Genomic DNA, 23,068 nt, shown 5'->3' on the forward strand with positions numbered 1-23,068 from the left:
GGCAGAGGGGTTTGGGACAGACAGGCAGGCAGAGGCAGTTAGGGGCGATCAGGCAGGTAGGCAGGTGAGCTGTTAGGAGGCAGTGGTCCCAGATTGCGTGAGGGATGTCCAATTGGAGAGGGTGCAGGCTAGGCTGAGGGAACCCCTCACCGCCGTGTACAAATTCCACGCACCGGGCCACTAGTGATTAATAAGTTTCCCTTTCATTCTCCAAAGTGTCCTGGTGTCAGCCATAAACTCTGTGGTCATCATCATGTTTTCTGATATCTGTACTTTATAAAGAAATCAAAACATTTAACTTATTATAGTGAGAATACTCTAGCTCACTGAGCAGCATATTTTTCTTATGAGGACACATCTGCATGGGAGGCTGAGAGTGGGAAATGAGGGCCAAGGTCAAGGCCTGGCTTTTGTTTCCTAGTACAGCTATCAAGGTCCAGAAAAAAGCTAGCTCTTCCGCTTACTCTCAGCTTACCATCAAATTTTTTTTGTACGTTGGGTTTTATATTTGTTTGTGTGTGTGTTTGTTTAGAAATTACTTGTTCAGAAAATCATACATAAGGTTTTTTCCTGTTCTAGCTGCTTAATGAAATTTCTGGTATTTTTCTGGCAACTGAGACAGTTCTATTTTAAAAATACTTCATGATTATTTATCACCTTGTGGTTAAATATTTTGGTTATGATTTGTGTGAATTTAAATTGGTATATATCCTTAAAGGTATATTAGATATTACCTTACTCTGTAATTATGAGTTGGTTTTTTGTAGTTTTTAAAAAATATACATCTTTTAATTGATTTCAGAGAGGAAGGGAGAGGGAGAGATAGAAATGTCAATGATGAGAGAGAATCACTGATTGGCTGCCTCCTGCACACCCCCCTCTGGGGATGGAGCCCACAACCCGGGAATGTTCCCTTACTGGAATTGAACTGAGAACTTTGGTTCATAGGTCGATGCTCAACCACTGAGCCCCAATGACCAGCTGGCTCTTTGTTTTAAAACTTCTTCAAGATACGGATTTAATTTTAATTGTCCTTTAGTGTATATGTTCAGTGTAAGTGCACTCACCCATTTGGTTAGTTGTGTTTTCTAATCAGTGATTCTTAGGTTTTTGTTTAAAACATGTAGGCAGACATCAATACTAAACTAATGAATAAACTACATAGATTGTACCTTGTTAATAATTAAACTTACTAAGAAGATTGTAATATCCTTACTGGAGTATATGCTAATTATATTCTAATGTAAGTAGATGGATATGGTGAGCAATTTACTGAAATGACTTATTATTATTTTTATCTAGCTAAAATTAAATTTAAAACTTTCATTTGTTAATTCTCTAGTATGCTAGTTGGACAGTTGCTTATCACATAGTGAAAACTGGAACTTGACCCTTTACTAGTTGGAACCCTTTTTATTCTGGATTCCCTGTGTCCAATGCTAAGCCTCCACTTTTATATTTCTTATCCTTAGAAGGTCCTGATCAGTATTGTCTGGCAGACACTTACCTTCGGCCTTCTCTAGGGGCCAGGCCAGAACCGCAGGCAAGGCGATAGGTGAAGACAGGCTCAGGAAGGTGGTGTGGAGAGCTGTGGCTGCATGTCGGTATGGCTGCCCAACACGGGGTAGGAGGTGGATGAATGGTGATGTGATGGAGAGTGGAATAGGATGGGTTTCAGGTTTGAAGAGAAGGTATGCAAGGGCAGAAAGGTGCTTGGAAAACAGGGTTGAGTGGGCAGAGGGCACCAGCCTGCAGGTCACAGCCCAAAGCAGGCCCTGGCCCTGCCATCTCTTGACAGTGCCTCCTGAGTGCTCTGGAAACGGGCCTCCTGCTCTGGTTCCTCCTGTGCCATGGGAGGTGGTAAGAGAGGATGCTCCGTTTGTGAGTGCTGAGTGTGTGTGACTCGGCAAAGCTAACAGCCAGTGCACTACACTGAGGGAAAAGTCATTGAAAAGGGACAAGATAATGAGGCCCTGGACCTTGTACAAACTGCACCTCCTTCAGTGGCTTTTCTTGTTTGTTTTCAGCTGTGTAAGCTCAACAGCTGGCTCAGATGTTTTAGTGGTAGGTGGGTTTCTATAGGTGTGCCTCAGAAAGGATACTGCATTTCTTAAAACATCACATTTGCCTTTTTGTTTGCTTTTGTAGCCAAAAGAAGACCCAGAGAGCATCGCTCCTCTTTGAAGACGATGCTGATAGTGGAAGCTCCCTATTTGGCTCTCCTCCCACATCCATTCCTCCTGCAACAACGGTATTCTTAGTCTCTTAGCCTCGGGAAATATCCTCGAAGTGATGTTACATAAGTAGTGATACTTCCCTGAATCAGTTCCTGAAAGCTGACCTGGAGGCTGAGTCTAATGGAGACCCATTTGTGGAGTTTTAGAAAGAGGTCTCCGCTTAGTGGTGTATTCAGATGAAGTGCACATGCAAAGCCTGGAGAGAAGGACTCCTCGTGGCAGCAGCCCGTGCGGTGTCAGTGTAGGTCTCGGCGTTTAAAGGGTGCGGGGGGCGGGGGAGGGGGCACTGCTCTGGTTCTGAGGGAGTGCCAGGTATAGCGCCAGCTGCATGGAATTCTACCTTAGACCATGGTAGTTAACGCCTGAGTTCTCTCTTTTAGGGGCGTATTTTAAGTGCTAACACTCTGGTCCTGGTTTATATCATAGCCAGTCTTGAAGAAGGATGGAAATTCTGACATGCTACAACATGTATGACCTTGAAGGCATTATACTGAGTGAAATAAGCCAGTCACAAAAGACAAGTGCTGTATAATTCCACTTACACGGGGTGCCTGGACCATGGAACAGGAAGTAGAATGGTGGTCGCCAGGGGCTATAGGATAGCAGAAGTAGGGAGTTGTTTAATGGGTACACAGTTCAGTTTTGCAAGATGAAAAAAATTTGAGGATTGCTTGCATAACAATGTGCTTATTTTTAACACTGTTGAATGATACTTAGAAGTGGTAAATTTTATGTTAAGTGTTTAATACTATAGTTCAAAAAAAATTTTTTTAAAGTGTGTGTGATTAAAAAAAAATTGCCAGTCAGTGGCTCATGGTGGACATACCCTTCCAGTGATTACATTTAAGTAGCATCATTACCCCAGTCACCTAAGGTAAAACATTTAGCCAATCTTTTTTTTTTGTTTTTTTTTAGTATATTTTTATTGACTTCAGAGAGGAAGAGAGAGAGATTGAAACATCAACAATGAGAGAGAATCATTGATCGGCTACCTCCTGCATGCCCCCTACTGGGGATGGTGGAGCCCACCCGGTCATGTGCCCTTTACTGAAATCGAATTCAGGACCCTTCAATCCACAGGCCAACGCTCTATCCACTGAGCCAAAACAAGTAGGCCATTTAGCCAATCTTGATGTTAGTTATGTCAGGAGTATGAAAGAGTGAGGAAGGTGGCATTATGATGTGTGTTCAGGGAACCTAGCCACACTGGAGTCCTGTTTTGGCCTGTCATTCATCTCTCTCCCACACATTCCCTTAGTGAGTATGTGCACCTAGAACAAAGTGAGGCCAACAGTGCTATAGCCACCTGGCCATTGCCACCAGTCCCAAAGGAACTCTTAGAACTTCTTCAGCTGGACCCCACGAAGAACACCTTTACCTAGCTGGGTTAGCTTAAACGGCCAGGAATCAGACCAACTCGCCACCTGCCAGAAGGGCCTTCAGCCCCAACCTCAGAGCACTCCAGTTTGGCATGTGTTAGAGGCAGAAAGACATGCAAGACCGGGAGGAAGAGATGACCCTCTGGCACTCCTTCCATGTGGGAGCAGCCACAGAATCCAAATGGCAGCTCCTCCCCCTCCCACCACAGTGATGGGCGACCAAATCCCTGACTCCTGCGCCTGCCCAGGTGCATCGCTCCTCCTCGGGGCTGCAGTGAAGGAGGGACAGGGCAGGATCCTGTTCTACAGGGTGATACTTGGCTCTCCTTCCTTCCCTCCTAAATATTTTTTGTTTAAGTTTAAGTTACACAGTAATAGGTGGATGCTTTCATAAAGAAGGTCCCCATTCCATATTTCTCCCTAGATGTAACCATTGGTAACAATGTGCTGTCAGTTTTTTGGGGCCTGTTTCTAAGCATGTGCATCTTTTTAAAAAAATTTAAATAAGAGCATGTTGTACATTTTGGTGCATCTTTTTTTGTCCTGCAGCATATTCGTCATTTTGCTCTTTGCCAATACTATATAGCACTCCACAGTGTCACTGTGCTAGGACATGTGCCGCTGTTTCTCCTCTGGTGGAGTAATCAGCACTGTTTTCTGCATGTTTGTTAGGGATGTTTCTTCCTACCCCTCCGCCTTTAGCCTTGACTATTGAGATAATTTCTTAACTGGCCTCTGTCAGTGCTCCTTCCCTTCATCTATTCTCCTTGCTGTTGCCCTGGTTCTCTTCTTAAAGATAACTGATCCTGTCATCCTCTTCTTGCAATCAGTGCCTTAGCTGAGTCTACCATGCCACCTGTACTCTCATTCTCACTGGACCCATCTTGTCCAGCCTCACCCACATCTACTCAGGCGACTCATCCTGTCCCAGAATACTCCAGAAGAGGATGTTTCTCTTTTGTCTGGAAATAATTATTCATGTTTTCAGAAATAGTAAAAATGTTAACTTGTCCTATGAAAGCTCCCCAGACCAGACACATGCCAGTTAACGAATGAGGAACTCTTTCCTAACCACATTCTCATTGCGTGAGGTTGCACAGCTTTGCCAGAAGTGTTCAGCATTGGGGAGCATGCTGTTTTCCTGGTGTGGGCTTTGCAGTGCTTTGAGGTGCTCACAACCCTTTCCTCAAATCGCCTGTACTTGCAGCTCCCTCAGTAGGACATTAGTGGCTCCATGGTTAAAAGAGTCAGGAGATCTGAGTGGTTTTTCTTTGTAAATTATAAATAGTAACTTCTACCTCAGATAAATGAGCAATAATCTAATGAATATTAAAGGTTCTGGAAATGTAAAACTGTAAAACCAGTAGCATTAGGATTATTAAATAAGACAAAGGTAAGTAGCTGAACAATCTGCATGACTTTTACCATTTATGAAATATAATCACCTTCAGACACAATATATAAAAGATACTTTTGTTTAGAAATCTTAGAATATTTTAAAGTAAGGTAAATGTGACTGACTTATAAACCTATCAAGAAAATTAACCTATAACAAAGATGGTCAGCTTAACTTTAGCAGGTTTAAAACCAATAGATTTGCCTAGCCGGTGTTGCTCAGTGGTTGAGCATTGACCTATGAACCAGGAGGTCATGGTTTGATTCCTGGTCAGGGGAACATGCCTAGGTTGTAGGCTCAATCCCTAGTGGGGGGCATTTAGGAGGTAGCTGATCAATGATGTTTCTCGGGGGGTGTGGAGGCAGCCAATCAGTGATTCTTTTTCATCATTGATGTTTCTATCTCTCTCTTCCTCTCTGAAATCATCCTATATAATAAAAGCGTGATATGCTAAGTGTCCAACCTATCGGTCCACCGATAGGTCAACTGCTCAACCAGTTGCTATGATGCGCACTGACCACTAGAGGGCAGGTGCTCCAATAGCTTGCTGCTGGGGTCCAGTGCATCAGAACTGGGCGAGAGGGCCCGCCGGCCAATCTCCAGCCATCCCTCCCCGGCTGGCTAGCCCCCGTTGGCCCCGATTAGGGACTGGGCAAGAGACCTCACCCATGCACGAATTCGTGCACCAGGCCTGTAGTTAAAATATATTTTAAAAAACACCACCCAGTAGTTTGGGTAGCATTTTCCTTGGTTTAAGGTTCATTGTTATATGAAAGGAGAATATGTTTCACCATAATTCTCATTTTTTACCCTCATTAACTTGCAGCAAAGTTATATGTAGTTTTCAGTGAATCCATATCCACAAAATTTAAAAAAATTATTTCAGTTTTGCCTTATCTCTTCTGAAACTCTTGTGGGTTTCCAGTTTTTTATTCAAGTTCAAACAATTATGCATTTTAAGAATCTCTTCCCAACAAAAATTAAAAATCTTCTTACCCTGTTATTCCTACTTGATTCATAATTTTGCTTATCTTAGTAATGTTCTTCTATAGTTTCCAAATCTGTCTTCCTAACTTCGTTTAGATACTGCTTCAAAGCTCACCGCCTCATTCCATCTAGTCTAGTGGTGTGATATGTTACAGTTTTTTCTCAAAATTTTCTGATGTGACTTGCCCTGAGAATACTGATCACTCTAGTCAAGTCACATAACCTCAGTTTCCTGATCTCTGAAGTTCTGCCTCCAGGGAATGGACAGATGAGAGGCAGGGCAGAGGCTTGCGGAATTATGTAGAGCCCCTCTCTGATGTAAAATACTGGGATTGAAATTACACTGTATGATTCTTTCAAGTAAATGGACAAACAGACGTGTGATAGCTATTAATGTAAATTAAGAAGAAAGCAAAGGCTAGGTAGAGATATAAGTAATATATGTGTGTGTGTGTGTGTGTGTATACATATATTTTAAAAATATATATTTTTATTGATTTCAGGGAGGAAAGGAGAGGGAGAGATAGAAACATCAGTGATGAGAGAGAATCATTGATTGGCTGCCTCCTGCACGCCCACCTCACTGGCTATAGAGGCTGCAACCTGGGCATGTGCCCTGATCGGGAATCGAATCATGACCGTCTGGTTCATAGGTTGATGCTCAACCATTGAGCCATTCTGGCTGGGCTATATTCTTGTCTATGAAGCAGCTGATACTTACTGATGAGAACAGGAAACCTTGAAAGATGAGGATTTGCCACTATAAACTGTGAGGAGCAGGCATGGCATGTGAAAGTTTACAACAGGTTTAAGGAAAAGTGAGACTGATGGGGTGTAGATGAGTAAAGGGATATAATGAGTGTCAGTTCATTGTTATACTTAGCATTTGCTTAATGCAAATGGTACACGTCTCGGGTAGGAGGTGAAATAATCCGGTGTTTTAGTTTAGCATGATAGCTCTGGAAGGTGTTATACAGCTGAAATGTAAGAGGAGGGAGGCAGAAAGGAGACTTGTGGTTGTCTTAGTGGCAGAGGTAAGGATCTACCAGTAAGCGATTGCAGGACCTGTGGAGTCGAGGCACAAGGAGACAGGTCCAGACGATGTGGTAGCAGAAACTCTGAGGTGCTGTGTCTGCAAGCCTGGGGGAGTGGTGTTTATTTCTTCTCTTTGCATGTGCCCCCTTCACTGTCCTGTCCAGGGTTCATTGGAACTCGAGATAGAAATCGCAGGAGTTCACCACAAAAATAGTCCTCAGGAGAGAGGTTTATTTATTTATTTTTTTAAAATATATTTTATTGATTTTTTACAGAGAGGAAGGGGGAGGGATAGAGAGAGAAACATCGATCAACTGCCTCCTGCACAACCCCTACTGGGGATTTGCCTGCAACCAAGGTACATGCCCTTGCCTGGAATCGAACCTGGGACCATTCAGTCCACAGGCCGACGCTCTATCCACTGAGCCAAACCGGTTAGGGCAGGAGAGAGGTTTATTACAAAGCTCCAGCACTCTAGGGAAACAGCATCCAGGGGCAGAAAGGAAGTGCTGCTGCTGCCGAACAGGGCCCGGTTCAAGCCCACGGAGCCGTTTTAAAGAAGTGGAAGCAGGAAAGATGGTGTCGGAGCATCATGTCTGAGTATCTGGAAGCAGGGACTCTCTGGTGCCTGAGCAGTGGAACTACATGCTTCTTCATGATTTGCATGTCTCATTACCCTATTAAATCTCCACTGAGGGGTGTGTTTTTTAGCATTTAAATGAGGGAGGGTTACGGAAAGGACAGTCTTTCTTGTTAGGCGCATGTGTGAGCAAAGGGAACACAATTGAAGCCTACCAAGTAAACTTGGAGACAGCAGTGCCCTTCAGGCTAGTTGCCAATTGGCCGTAAGGAAAAGGGAAAGCATTGGGGCAATTGACGGGGTTTCTGGCTTCCTGCCAGCTGGGCCCGGGGGGTAGCCTGTCTTGCTGTCTCTCCCACCACGACATAGAGGGCTGTGGTTTCAGCTTGTTCTATACATTGCAGTGATAGCACACGTTTTTTGTATTTGAGTGTTAACCTAAAAATAAAAGGCAAAAGTGAGAGGCAACAAGCATTTATTTGCCATCCAAAGTAATAACTGTTCAGGAAGTACTGATTCAGGCAGAAACCCAAATGGCATTCTGATATTTTGATTAGGAGCAAGGCCAGCCGTGGGCAAACTACGGCCCGAGGGCCGGATCCGGCCCATTTGAAATGAATAAAACTAAAAAAAAAAAAAGACCATACCCTTTTATGTAATGATGTTTACTTTGAATTTATATTAGTTCACACAAACACTCCATCCATGCTTTTGTTCCGGCCCTCCGGTCCAGTTTAAGAACCCATTGTGGCCCTCGAGTCAAAAAGTTTGCCCACCCCTGAGCAAGGCAATGGCGTATTTATGAGAAAGGGAAGGGGAACAGTTACAGAAGGAAGGAGTTTCTGTGGTGGTAATAAGCTAAGGAAGGAATTTATGTAGGTGCCAATAAGCTCAGATAGCGATGTTAATTCTAAAGACTGTTTTTTAGATTTCAGTCCTAGTTGTAATCTCTGCTTTCTTGTTATTTTTGCAAATAGTTGTTTGAGATTCCCTGCTGCTGTAGGCCCATCCAAAAGTCATTTTGCCCAGTTGCCCCTCCTCCATCCCCTCCCCTGGTATGAGGAGTAAGATATGCAAGGCAGTCCCTCTGGGGTGGTAGCTCTCCTCCATTTCCAAGTGTTTCTGTTGATATTATTTTTCATGAGGATGTCATTTACTCATCTTTTGGTAGAAAAAAGAGACTGTCACTGAGGTACCACCTTTGCTGTTCAGCGATGAAGAAGAGAAGGAGGTACAACTTGGAGAGAAGCCTGTGGACGAGAAGGTTGAGAGTGCCAAAGAGGTGTCAGAATTTGGGAGCACTCATGTGGTTGAGGAGTCAGAAAAGGTGGAGTTTTTTCTTGTATATTCAATACGTTTGTTTTTTGTTCTTGTAATACACACACATGCGTGCACAGGAGCGCGCGCGCGTGCACACACACACACACGCGCGCCTTTACATTTTCCTACTACAGAAAATAAATGGCTCATTGGTCAAAAGTTTGAAAACACTGGGAAGTATAAAGCAGAAAATCTCTAGTCCCAGCCTTCAGGAGCCCTTCACCGTTGCTGGGCTTCCGGACGCTTCCAGGCCGCATGCGCACAGGAAGTGCCCGTGGCCACTTTGCCTTTCTCCCTCCAGGGTGGTCTTCCATGTCCTGGTTTTCGTGCTGGCCTTCTCTCTGCATGTCTGCTCTCTCTGACTTGTTCTCTTTTCTGTTATCCCCGGTTCCCTTCCAGTCCCCACCTGTACTTCAAATGACTGTTGTAAGAAGATTTGAGTGTACTCTCTTTTTTTCCATTTAGTTGATGTTGGCTGTGAATTAAAGTGAAATTTGTTTTTCTTCTGACTCATGAGCTTCCTTTTTCTGGATGATCTGTCATTTCCTCCAGGAGAGGCCTGTGGATAAGGCTGCTGGCTAGCTGGAAATCTGCGATTGCCACCAGTCTCTGTATGCCTTTTCCTTTTTCTAACTTTTCTATCCTCTGTGTGTTCAACTCTTAGATTCCGTCTCCCTTCTAGGGCCTGCGTGAAGAACGTCACGTGCACTTTCCTCTGGAGGCTTCTTGGGGCTGCAGCAGAACCTGAGTCATTGGTTAACATTCTCTTCCTGTGCTTTCAGTGTGGACCTCTCTGTGTTCCCGTAACCCCTGAGTTACTCTAGTCACAGCCCTTTCCACACTTCAACTCTAACTGCTGTGTACTGCTGTCTCCCTTGCTTGCGTATGAACTCCTTGAGTATTGGGGCCAGGTTTGTTTTGTTCACCATTATATCTGCAGTACAGAGCATATTACCTTGCACATAGTAATTACACATTTCTTCAAAGAAGCATAATCTTTCACAGTTGAACCACTCTGAAACTAGGATGCACCACACAGTAAAAGGCATGTTTAATTGGAAGTTTTTCTTTCTTGGCGGTTCATACAGTAATAATGGTTCTTATGATCAGTGGTAACTTACCTGAAATGTGGTACTTGTTGAATGAATAGAATAAATGCTTGATTTTAGCATTATTTTAGAGATTCTTCTAATTGCATATAATGTGAGTCTTCTATAATTTAAATGTCTAATTTTGTCAGTTAGGTTTCTCCTTGAGACTTGTGTGTTAGGTAAATATTAGGAAATATAGGATCCACTCCTAATGATTGGTATTTGTGTTATCTCTGTGACTTAGAAGTTATTTATAGCTCTTGAGCAACCTAAGTGGATCAGGATAATGACTGGCATATATCTCTTGGTAGGAATGAGGAACTTGGGTTTTAAAATGATTGAAAAAATTATCTTTGGCTATAAATTATCTGCACAAGACTCTTCTTCGGAGTAGCCGGTCGAGGATTGGCCTCAATGTTTTATTACCTGGGAGTAGAGCTGCAGTGCCCTGAAACATGTAAATGTGGCCGTTACTGGATTAATGAGGAGCTTGGAAGGCCCCAGAATAAAATTTGCATTTCCAGGTCTTGTATTTTTCCTTATTTCCATTTTTCAGGAAGGGCCTTTGACTGTATCTACTCAGGAAGCAGCCAAGCATTCTGATTTATTTTCTTCATCTTCTCGGGACAAAGGAACCAAAAGTAGAACCAAAACTGTTCTTAGCCTTTTTGATGAGGAAGAGGATAAAACAGAAGATCAGTGCAGCACCCCGTCTCTAAAGAAAGATGTCGGGAAGGTGAGCAGGAGCAGCAAAGGCTCAAGGCTTTGAAGGATAGAAGAATCTTATTTCATGGTATCAGGCCTGTCGTGTGAGTTGCTGAAGAATTGAGGGTTCCAGTTTCTCCACATCCCCACCAGTACTTTGCTATATATTTTTTAAAAGATTTTATTGATTTTTGTTAATCCTTACCTGAGGATATTTTCCCATTGATTTTTAGAGAGAGTGGAAGGGAAGGAGATAGAGAAACATGAATGTGAGAGACACATCGGTTGGTTGCCTCCCACATGGGCCAAGACGAGGGCCAGGATGAAACCTGCAACCAAGGTACGTGCCCTTGACTGGAATCGAACCCGAGACCCTTCAGTCTGCAGGCCGATGCTCTATCCACTGAGCCAAACTGGGTAGGGCACTATATTTCTTTTTCTATGTTACACTGGCTTTTATGTATAATCAGTAATAATAAAAGTATAATATGCTAATTAGACCATAGTCCTTCCGGACAACCTTCTGGACGAAGCCAGGGCTGAGAGGGAAGCCGGGTCCTGGGTTCCTGCCGGTGGCCGGAGGGAAGCCCTAGTCTCAGGTTTTGGAGGGAAGCCTGGGTCCCGGGTGCCAGAGGGAAGCCAGTGCCAGCAGCTCAGGGAAGGAAGGCCTCCTCTTGCACGAATTTTGTGCATCAGGCCTCTAGTCAATAATAATAATTATTAACTTTAAACTAAAACTTTTGGGGGCGTTAATCCTCACCCACGGGTATTTCTTTTGTTTCCATTGATTTTTAGAGAGAGTGGAAGGGAGGGAGGATGAAGAGAGAAAGAGAAAACCGATGTGAGAGGACACATTGATTGGTTGCCTCCTGCACATGCCCTGACCTGGGCCAGGGTCTGGCCTGCAACCCAGGTATATGCCCTTGACCTGGAATTGAATCCGGACCCTTTAGTCTGTAGGCTGATGCTCTAACCACTGATCAAACCGGCCAGGGCTTATTAGTTAATTTTTAATGTGACCCATTTTGTCAAGAGTGAGTTTTTTTGTTTTAATTTGTGGATGTGATACTAACAAAATAGGGGAGGATTTTAGAATCTGGGGCATTATAATGTCAAACCAAGTAATGTACATAGTAACTTTCAATGTCAGACATCCTAGCAAACAAAATGAACTGGTTTGGAATCTGAAGGTAGTGGAGTAGGAGGTGGATGGGAATAGGGGAAGGTTGGCTGGTTATACCTGTGCCAGGACTTCGGACGAGATGCTGACAGGTTAGGCATATGTGCTTGACCACTCTGTGTAGTTTCTGGTTTTAAGACAGCTGCTGTCTCTTCTCTTTGGCAATGAGATGGAGAGAACTTATTTAATTTTTGTGTTTTCACCCCTAAAATTTTTCTCATTATGGAACTAATAGATTGTTTTATAAGTAAAAAGTTCAGATACTACACAAAAGTTGTATCTGTTATCTGTACTTATATATTCTCAACTATTTTTGGTAGCTGCATAGTATTCCATTATGTGAATTGTCATTCCCTTTCTGTTTGACACTTAGGCTGTGTTCAGCCTTTAGCTTTTGTAAACAAAGCCACAGGAGGTATCTTTGTTGTTCCATTTTTGTAGTTGTGTGCGATTTCATTGAGAGAAATACTTAGAAACCTAAACACACACCCTCTTCCCTCTCTCCCCAGAGTCCCGACCCTGATGCCCACCCAAAGAGCACAGGTGTCTTCCAGGATGAAGAGCTCCTTTTCAGTCACAAGCTCCAGAAGGACAATGACCCCGATGTTGATCTTTTCTCCGGCACCAAAAATACCAGGGTCAGTGCCAAATGGTTCTCCACAGCATGGCTGTGGTATTGTTTTGGGTACTATCTCAGCAACTCACCTCGCTCTCTTTGTAAGTTGTTTTGGTTTGGATATTGAATTTGAGTTTTGTCTGTTCTAGTTGTTAGAGCCAAGTGTTGGGAGCCTCTTTGGGGATGATGAAGATGATGACCTTTTCAGTTCTGCCAAGTCCCAGCCTTTGGTACCAGCCTTTTGTTCTCAATACTGGGGTGTGTGGGAAGGCTTCTGGGAAAAGAAATTAATGTCTAGTTACAGGATTAAGAAAATACCCAGAGAATTGTGGGTCTTCATAATAAATGATTGGCAAATAATGTGCTGAGAATGGTGGTGTTGTCCCCATCTCCTGTTCCCTAGCTAACATGAAAACATTAACTAACTCAGGCTCTTTTATTACAAATTTGTTTGATTTTTAAGTTTGTTGAAAGGTCAATGCATACAATGCAGTTACTAAATATTCATGCTTTTCAGGTGCAAATCTTTAAATTTGAGTGTTAGCCTATATGTGTCATTTGCCCCTGTCCCAGTAGATATTGTAAGTACTCTTCTTTTTATTACAGAGAAGACTCCTTAGAAAGTCAGTCTTTAAAATGCTATTTCTGAAATGCTGCCTTTGAGTTAGTTCAGCTTTCATTTGAGAAATGACCTTAAAACTCAGAACCCAGATTCTTCTATTGCATTATGACTTTTCTTTCAAATGACCAAGCTGCTTGGCAGACCTCTAGTATCCTTTTTCATCTGAAGGTATCAGAAAAGAAGAGGGCAGTGAAAAAAGATCACTCTGTTGGCTCTTTCAAGAACCAGAAACATCCTGAATCCACTCAAGGTATCAAAGAAAAAAGGCTATGGAAACCGGAAACCGCTCAGGTTAGAACTGATCGCTTTAAGGACTTTGAGCTCTTGTTTGCATCCCAGTCCAGATGAACTTCATTCTACTGAGCCAGGGGGGTGCCAACTGCTCTTAATTAGGAGGAAATAGCACCTAAGACCACTTCTCTTTCTTTATTGTATTTTTTCATCCTTGCTCATCTCTCTTTTCATCCCATAGTCCAGTCCATGAGTCCATACTTACCATTGTTATTTTTGTAATACCTCCAAATTCTAGTCTAAGATAGAGTTAAGGTGGGGTGAAGAATCTTTTCCCACTAGGACCCCCATTTCTCCCTTTGGGGTACCTTGGAATAGAATTACATTTGAATAAAATATATGTTGCCTCCAGTTTCTTGGTTCCCCCTCATGTTACCTCCTGTGAGGTCTCTGTCCTCAGCCATCTTCCCTATGGGGGGCCTCCTGAGAAGAGGCCAGGACTGGACGGGAGTTCTGCTTCTGGCTCACTGCTGTCCCTGGGTGTCTACTGAGGCCTCAGCATGCTGAGCTGTGAAACAAGGACTAGCACATCTCCAGTGCCTCCTCCCAGGTCTCAGCCTCTTTTGCTCCTAGAAGCAGTGCATCAGGCTGTGGGTGAATTTCTGTGTGCTTGGTCGTATTTGTGTGGGATAACTAGCATGTAATGTTGCCAACTGGTCAGGTTTGGATGCTCTGGCTCACTACAGTTCTCATGCACCTTATTCATGATCTGTCTCCCTTCACTCCATGTAGTCTGATAGCCTGTCACTTTCAATGGATGACGGGGTATAACGGAAGTAATGCTAGTGAAATGTTGTGAGGCCCCAGGAGAGATGGGAATGCCCTTCCCGTTGGAGAGTTACAGAGAGCAATAGCTCAGCTCCAGCGCAGATTTCTTTACAGGCATAAATGTAATCCAAGAGACACTATTCTTTCTATTTCCCCAATGGATTTTTAACTGACTGTAATTTCACACAGGACTCACCAGGTCCAGCTCCATTTAAAACCAAAGAGCCATCCCCACGGATCGGGAAAATACAAGTAATTATAACATGTCTGGAATCCTCATCGCCCACCCTGTGGCGTCTGTACACTTGCTTGGTTTTTTACTTTTGTCAGCGGCTGCAGGTGTTCTCTCTCCCCACCCTCCAGTCATTGCTTTTGTGTGCTGCGTCTGTAACAGCTTTTCTTTGGGCCAGTGGTGGGCACAGGTGTATAACGTTCTGTTTAGTCCTAAGACTTGATGAGGGACTTGCATTTCTCCTCTTGTATTATTCGTTATGTACACTTGAGTCTCTCGCCATGTGTCACAGTAATAGTAATGGACTGCTGTGTTTAAGAAAATGTACGAGTAAGTTTTATTTTTCTTCTTTAGGCAAATTTAGCGATTAACCCAGCAGCACTGCTACCTGCAGCGGCTCCCCAGATCTCTGGAACGCATTCTGCTTTGCCAGAATTGGCTTTTCCTTCGTCTGAACCTGGGAGAATCCAGAGTCTGGAAACTATACCCACTCTTCCTGGGAGTGGGGAGGCCGGCGTGAGTTTTGATGTTCCAGCTCAGGCCGACACCTTACACAGTGCAAACAAGGTGATGAAGCTGCCTGCGCTTGCTTGCTTGCTTTTTTCTTAGCCAAACAACTTGTTTGTTTCTTTCTAGTTCATCAGTTACACACAATAGGCCAATTTTCCATTTGGAAGAGTCACCTCATCCTTCCTTCAGCCTCTGTCCTCCTTCCACCTCCCTAATTCTGCATCCACTTTTCTGCTGCCCGCATTTGTTACATTTACATTCTTCTCAGTAGCCACAGCGAAATCCGCTACCTCTCGCCTTTCTTTCATTGCTACCGGAGGTCTTCTAAGCACGGAGCAGACTGTGTCCCTCTGCTGGCTCTCGCTGCCCAAAAGAGGACATTAGAGCCCCTTGGATGGGTAGTAAACCTTTTCCAGTCTGTGCTAACTGGAGCTTCCAGTTTCCCCACCACTCACCCCACACTGCCTGCCTAAACTCCAGTCACTCCAGGCACCGTTCTCTGAACACACTACCCCCACTCCCCTCCCAGCTGCCATTAGCTGGGGCTGCACCCTCATTGACAGCTCTGCTCAGACTTGACTGCGTTTGTGATGTTTCCCTCCTGCCTTGTGGCCCAAGCTCCCTCCTTGGAGATCCCCAGCTAGTACGGGCCCGCCACACCCGTCCACAGGACTGCGGGCTTATGCTGGGTGGATTGTGAACTCAGGTTTTGCTTTCATTTGAGTTGGTTCTCTTTTTTTCTATCTAGTCTTCTTCTCTAGAAGGCCGTAGCTGATCTCTGAGTAAGTGACAGGACCTGGAAACCCTGGCAGATACATTCATTTCATGTGTTCCCAAACTGGTTTTCCTTGTGAAAAATAAAACTTCCTTTTGTTATGTTTTTTAGCTTTCATTTTGGTTAAGTTTAAATGGTGACTTCTTCAAATTATTTGTTAATTTCCTTGAAATAGGCAAACACAGTCAAGTACTTACTTTGCCCAGAGTAGCTTATACATTCTCAAAATGAGTTGATTATTTATTTTGGAAAATATTACATTACTATAATAACTGATTCATATTTTGAGGTTATATTAAGAGTTCTGATTTCTAAGCCACTTTTTTTAAAAAAAATCTTGATTGTTCAAAGTATTACATATGTCCCCTTTTTTCTCCCATTGACACCTTATCGCCTGCCCCTGCCCCTCACCCCAGGCCCCCACCGCCCTATTGTCTGTGTCCAATAGATTATTCATATATGCATACAAGTTCTTTGGTTGATCTCTTTAAGCCACTTTTAAAAAATATATGTTTTTTTTATTGATTTCAGAGAGTAAGGGAGAAAGAGATAGAAACATCAATGATGTGTCCTAACCGGTTTGGGTCAGTGGATAGAGCGTCAGCCTATGGACTCAAGGGTCCCAGGTTCGATTCCGGTCAAGGGCATGTGCCTTGGTTGCAGGCACATCCCCAGTAGGGAGTGTGCAGGAGGCAGTTGATCGATGTTTCTCTCGATGTTTCTAACTCTCTATCCCTCTCCCTTCCTCTCTGTAAAAAATCAATAAAATATATTTTTTAAAAAAGAAAAAAGAAACATCAATGATGAGAGAGAATCATTGATTGTAAGCCACATTCTTTTTTTTTCATTCTTATTTTTGAAAGTATTACATATATCTCCCTTTTCCCCCATTGACCTCTCCCAGCCCGCTCTCACCCCCTTATTGTCTGTGTCCATTGGTTATGCTTATATGCATGCATACAAGTTCTTTGGTTGATCTCTTTGCCCTCCCCCCTTCTCCCTAGCCTTCCCTCTGTGGTTTGCCAGTCTGTTCAATGCTTCTATGTCTTTGGATCTATTTTTATTCATCAGTTTATGTTGTTCATTATATTCTACAAATGAGTGAGATCATGTAAAACTTACCTTTCACCAACTGGTTAGCTACTTTTTTAATGTAAAGTATTTACCAGTTGAATTTACTTTTTGTTGATTTGAAGAAAAAAGCACCTTATAGTATCTCTCTTTATTGTTTGATATCTCCCTGCTCTTGCAGAGTGATTTTAGTTTAGTCCCTAATAAAGGTCAGTGCTAGAATTTCTCCTGTTCTTTCTTGTTTTGAAATAAACCCACAGGCCGAGTAGGGACTAGGAAGGGTTATGGGACACAGAACACCAACATTTCTGTTCGGGTTCCAGTGGCAGATGAAGCCTTTTGTATGAAATTGAATAGAAATTGCCTTCAAAAGACTGAAAAATGGGGAGTAGTGAAGGATGAAAATGACTTAGTTTTGGAGTACTAGGAGCTATTAAACTTCTGGACATCTTAAATAACCTCTTCTGTGTCTTAGATAATATCTTGATTGAGGTAGAGTTGCTGATTATTTGCTGTGTTAGCTTTGGACACTTTTATCACTAGATCAACATGTGGTCTTTTGTCCTTGCAGAGCCGGGTCAAAGTGAGAGGGAAGCGCAGGCCGCAGACCCGTGCAGCTCGACGGCTGGCTGCCCAGGAATCCAGTGAGGCTGAGGACATGAGTGTCCCCAGAGGACCCATTGCACAGTTGTCAGATGGTGCCATTTCCCCGGCGGGCTATCAGCCACAGCCCAGGGCAGCTGGTGGAGAAGATGGCTCTGAGGAGGTCTTGGCAGCGGCCACTTTGACTTGGGCAGGTGGTCTGGTGCCTGGAGTGGACAGAAGCCCCTCTGGGAAATCTCTGGGTCAGCCTCTGGGGGGTGACCTTTTTGATTCTGGAGATATCTTTTCCAAGGACACTGAAACTCAGCCCACGGGAAGAAGAAAAGCCAAGGCAAAGGCAGCAGAGAGCCCCGCCAACCTGCTTGGGGGAAGTAAGGCAAAGAGCCCCACGTGTCCTGCTCTGGCTGAGGCTGGTAGTGATGACGACCTCTTTCAGCCTGTTAAACCAAAACCAGCCAAGGAAGCAAGTCCCTTCCCTCTCCTGGAAGGTGAGGACTGTCTCTTTCCAGATCAGAAAGGCAAGAGGAACGAGTCAAAATCCAATGGTCAGCAAGCTGCCGTCTCAAAAGCACAAGATATTTTTGAGGTAATAGGATATAACAGTGTGTTTTCATGCCTGGTTCTATATGAAGGAAAATACCAGTTGTCTCATTTGAGCTATAGATTACATAAAGTGTGTTTGTTGCTACCCAGTAGCTACTTGCTTAGTGATTATAATTAGGTTCCCTTATTAATAACTCTGAAACTTACTCAGAAAGAGTTTTTTGTTTTGTTTCATATAGTTGGTAATTGCTGGCTGGCCATAACCATTGATACAGATCTTGGTTTTTATCAGCCAGCTTCCTTGTCATGCCACTCTGTGGCATATATAAGGCAGCATTTGCGGTTTGAGTGTTGAACCTGGTTCTTGGGGAAGCAGGCCCTAGCTGATGACTGAGCACAGACTGTGAGGCCCTCAGTAGCACTCTGTGGGCAGGTGTGCATTGAGCATCTGGGTACTGGAGACACCAGTGAACTAGGACCTGTGCTCTGCTCCTCAGAGCTCCCAGGGAGGGGATTTGGGACAGGGCAACAGATAATGTTAAGTGTCAAATAGAGAACAACCTAGGGTAGTGGGGCAGAGTGATGGATAGGTGGGAAGTGCTCCTTCAGATAGGACTGGTAGAGAAGGCCTCTCTATGGAGTTGGCATTTAAGCTGAGACTAGAAGAATAAGAAGGACTGGGCCGGGCAGAAATCTAGGAGGCAGGTCATGTTGTTGTTCCAGAACACTGGCAGGTTGCATTTCTGCAACTTGTTGAAATGAGTGTTTTTAGTAAAAAGTTTTCGATTTAATATTATTTTTGCTTGTTTTTTACCTTAACAAGGATGATATATTTGCTACAGAAGCAATTAAACCCTTACAAAAAACAAAAGAGAAGGAAAGGACATTTGAAGCAAACTTGTTCGATGATAACATTGATATCTTTGCTGACCTAACTGTAAAACCAAAAGAAAAGTCCAAAAAGAAAGTGGAAGCTAAGTCTATATTTGACGATGACATGGGTAAGTTGGGTTTTCTACACACGACATAGAGATTATTACCATTCAGTGACTTGGTATTTCTCCTGCTACCTTTATCTTGGCCTTTTCCTGGAAAATGTTCCTGATGGGTTTCCTTTGGCTTGCTGTGTAATCCCGAATTAAGCTGAGGATGGATAGGTAAATGGTGAAATAGCTTTCGGGTATCATGGACATCAAAGATTTGAAGGAGCCCAGAATTTGATCTTTAAGTGTAATTTAACTTTTATCTTATTATGTCCCCTGCCAATTACCTGTGACAAATATGAACACTGATGCTATGAAAGGAGGATCAGAATTATCAGCCACATGCAAAGTTGACAGAGGCTGCTGCCTTGGGCGTGATGCAGTTTGTTGAGTCAGAGTTCTAGGTGGAGAGAGAGCATCAGTGCCCAGAGGGGCAATTCAGGAAAACAGGACTAAATAGGGAAGCAGGTTATAACTCAGACTTTACATCTCGTCAAAGATCTGTGTTTGTAAATATGCTCATTTTCTCTCCATGTTGTAACATCTACTTTATTAATGGGCAAGCCAAATGCCTCATAACCCTAAATGTAATGACTTGGTGTTGGTAATAGAACTTGGGCTGAGGCCAGATATACATTTCCTACTCCTTCCCCTCTCTCTCCCAGGTCGGAACCTTGGAGTTAACTGGTAGAAAGCTGGTGCTAAAGTGCCAGACTGGGTCTGTTCCCCAAGCAAGCTGTGAGCTCCATCTCCACCTGCTTCCCATCCCATGGGGTGCAGAAGAGACTTATATAACAAAAGAAGTAATACATACCTCTTGTAATAGATTAATACTCGTCAGAAAATGTAAACAGTGGGAAACAAACCTAGAGGTAGCCATTATTAAGAGTTAGGCTGTAATCTTTCTGATATGCTGATATTGTTATTGGTATGAATACTTACTTTTTTCTAAAATAAGAATATATCTTCATAGCGGAAAAAATAGTGTTCAGAGAGAACCTGTGACTTGTATGTGATCATAAAACTTAATTAGTAGCAGACCAGAATCTAAGAGGCTTGGCTCTATTGTAGCGTTTTTTTGGTAACCCATTCTGTTACCAGACTTGAGTCTTTGGTGGTTTGTGTAGATGTTTTCTTTTTTTGTTTGTGTTTTTCTTTCTTTCTTTTTCTTTTTCTTTCTTTTTTTCTTTTCTTTTTTTTTTTTTTTTTTGCCTATTTAGCAACTCTTTTTCTTTCTTTTTAAAGATGATATCTTCTCTGGCGTCCAGGCTAAGACAACCAAACCAAAAAGTCGCTCTTCACAGGCAGCACCTGAACCAAGATCTGAACAGAAGGTGGCCAACATATTTGACGATCCTTTGAATGCCTTTGGAGGCCAGTAGAGCATACAGACTATGCCATCTCACTCTTCAGCTACATCCTTGAGTTAATAACGCTGTCTTATGCATTTTTTGTCTTAACTGAATTATCAGAAGCAAATACTGAAACAGTGTACTCACCTCTTACTAAATGCACTTTGTATTTTTCTGCACTGGTTTTAATCATGCTTAATACTGCAAAACAAAAATAAATGTTTCACAGTGTTTTTTTGTTTTGTTTGTTCTTTTAAAACTGTATTTATACCAGAGGCCTGGTGCACAAATTCATGCACGGGCAGGGTCCCTCAGCCTGGCTGGCAATTGGGGCTGCGGGAGGTTGGCCGGCAGTGGGGGGAGGGTGTTGCGGGAGGTTGGCTGTGGGAGCGCACTGACCACCAGGGGGCAGCTCCTTTGTTGAGCATCTGCCCCCTGATGGTCAGTGTGCGTCATAGTGACCAGTCATTTGGTCACTTAGGCTTTTATATATATATAGATAATTAGCTTTGGTAGCCACAATATTAGGGAAGAAACCTATTTGTGCCTTTCATGAGTGGGCAAGGAATCCCAGAGGTGGCAAGCAAAAGCCAGACTGATGACCAGGAGTCTTCCTTATACATGGATGGGAGCCCTATCTTAGTCAGAGCCTGGGCAGATGGTAGAGGAAGGGGATGAGAGATTACCTACTTCATGAGTCTTTGCAATAGGAGAGAAGTTTCCTTTAATATCTCTATAAGTCCACTAAGGGAAGGTTTGACAGACTATGGCCCTTTACTCTCCGTTTTTGAAAATACAGTTTTATTGGAACACAACCATACCCATTTATTTACATACTAGAGGCCCGGTGCACGAAATTCATGCACAGGTAGGGTCCCTAGGTCTGGCCGGTGATCAGGGCTGATCGGGGCCTTCTGGCTGCTGGCTGGGGCCTTCCTTCGTTCTGCGCTGCCCCCTGGTGGTCAGCACACGTCATAGCGAGCAGTCGAACTCCTGAGGGGACACTTTGCATATTAGCCATATATATATTCTATGGTTCTTATCCTATCTATAATGCCAGAGTAGTTGTGACAAAGGCTGGATGCCCAACAAAGCCTAAGATATTGTCTATCTTGCCTTTTTCAGAAATCATTAGCTGATCCTTGCTCTCAGGCATCCATTTCCATTCCTTGGAGCTTTGTATTATTTTGTCCAAGAGGCAGAATGAACCTCGGTAATTGTAGGGAGAAGTGCTAAGGGTGGACATGCCAGCCTCTAGAGCAGCACTTAAGGGAATGTCCTGTAATTGTTGCCACATAGATGGCTGTCCCTCCCAGTCTGTGTTTTCCCGTGCTGTGCCATCTCGGTGCTCAGTGGTCAATCTGTAGCAATGGCACAATCTTGTAGGCAAGATTGGCTTCACCAATCCTGAAGCCACTAACTTCTTCCTTGCCCACTTTTAAGATTGAACTGGGAGTTGCTCATCTCCTAGCCAAAGGTTTTGTACAGCTGCCACAGAACAGCTCTGCTTACCCTATGACAGGAGAGGGTGTTACTAGTTGCCTATTCTTTTTCTCTGATCCTTTTGTGCATCTGATATTGTTGTACTTAACCCAGTTATTAATTAACTGGAAAGGAACAGAGGAAAGGCCAAATATTATAGGCATGCTCACTAAAGTCTAAATGATGTAGAGGGTGCTTGCCTGTCTGTCATACCTGGGAATAGGGCATTGGCCAGAGTAGGCCTGCAGGAGTGGCCACTGCAAGTGCAGGAAGATTTGATATTTAAGCTCCTAAACAAAGGGGCTCTTGTGCTCTTGCCTGCTCCTTGCTGCTGGGGTCTGACTCCTGGCTTGGGCTCACCACATGGCCCACAGCCATGTGGACCCCACACACATGGACTGTGTCTAGCCTGACACTACGCCGGGCTCAGCTCCACCATGAAACGGAAACTGGACACTGGCTTTGCTTTGGCTCTGCTGACTCCTACCTGCGTGTTTTCCAGGACTGGTTTAAGGGGAAAGGGACTTTGGAAAATGAGCGATATAATTCCATACAAATAAAGTTTTCTACCACACCTCATCCTCACGGGGCATCTGGAAATTCTTATTCCAGAGGTGCCTCAAGAACCCCACTTCCACTAGCAACGGAGTAGAGCAGCCCATGCAATGACCCGATAACACATGTACGTTCTGTCCCCTACGTACGTAGTTTCCTGCTCTGAGTCTGAGCTCACTGGTGGGTGGCTCAGGAAGCATTTGTTAAACATGGTTTTTTCTTTGGGAGTGAACAAATCTGATCTGTCCTTATGATTGATTCCAGGGAATTCAGGAGAGTTAGAAATATGGTTAGAAAATAGGCAAATTGCTATTTTGAGAAGTTTGAAAGGGGAGGGAACTTATATTTATTGGCCCTGTGGTGAGCATTTCTTATTTTATTACAGAAAAGGCTAACATCTGGAAGCAGTGTAGAATGGTGGAACAGGTTTGGATCTTTTTTTTTTTTTGACTTTATCTTTATTGTTGGAGGTATTACAGATGTCCCCTTTGTGTGTGTTTTCCCCCATTGACCCCCCTCCACCCCATACCCAAGTTTGGATCTTTTTGAGACCTAGATTAAATCTGACTCTGCACTCAGAGCTGTTCGAATGTAGGCAAATTGTTTCCCTTTCTTAGCTTTTATCTGGTCCTTTGTCAAGTAGGGTTTTCAGTACCGACTTTGCAGGATTACGAGGGGAGCGCATATGCAATGCGCACATTCAAGGCAGGCGGGAGGGCTGGAGGCGCTGGGCTCTGGAAAGCCCGCCCCCGTGG

At 43.6% G+C, this 23,068-nt stretch overlaps 1 protein-coding gene across 1 annotated transcript in view; it reads left to right on the forward strand.

Moving 5' to 3' along the window:
• The window catches only part of FAM21C (family with sequence similarity 21, member C), a gene marked incomplete at its 5' end in the record, with an annotated part of 93,017 nt that extends 72,508 nt beyond the window's left edge, over positions 1-20,509 (forward strand). The window contains 11 exons of the mRNA XM_005856588.2: positions 2,149-2,251; positions 8,786-8,941; positions 10,582-10,761; positions 12,420-12,548; positions 12,676-12,756; positions 13,317-13,439; positions 14,397-14,459; positions 14,794-15,006; positions 17,367-17,984; positions 18,765-18,942; positions 20,170-20,509. Coding sequence (XP_005856650.1) covers positions 2,149-2,251; positions 8,786-8,941; positions 10,582-10,761; positions 12,420-12,548; positions 12,676-12,756; positions 13,317-13,439; positions 14,397-14,459; positions 14,794-15,006; positions 17,367-17,984; positions 18,765-18,942; positions 20,170-20,306 — 1,981 coding nt within the window. The remainder of the gene's footprint in view (positions 1-2,148; positions 2,252-8,785; positions 8,942-10,581; positions 10,762-12,419; positions 12,549-12,675; positions 12,757-13,316; positions 13,440-14,396; positions 14,460-14,793; positions 15,007-17,366; positions 17,985-18,764; positions 18,943-20,169) is intronic.
• Positions 20,510-23,068: the final 2,559 nt, after the last annotated feature.

This window comes from Myotis brandtii, unplaced genomic scaffold, assembly GCF_000412655.1.
Source record: "Myotis brandtii unplaced genomic scaffold, ASM41265v1 scaffold1032, whole genome shotgun sequence".
NCBI classification, from domain to species: Eukaryota; Metazoa; Chordata; class Mammalia; order Chiroptera; family Vespertilionidae; genus Myotis; species Myotis brandtii.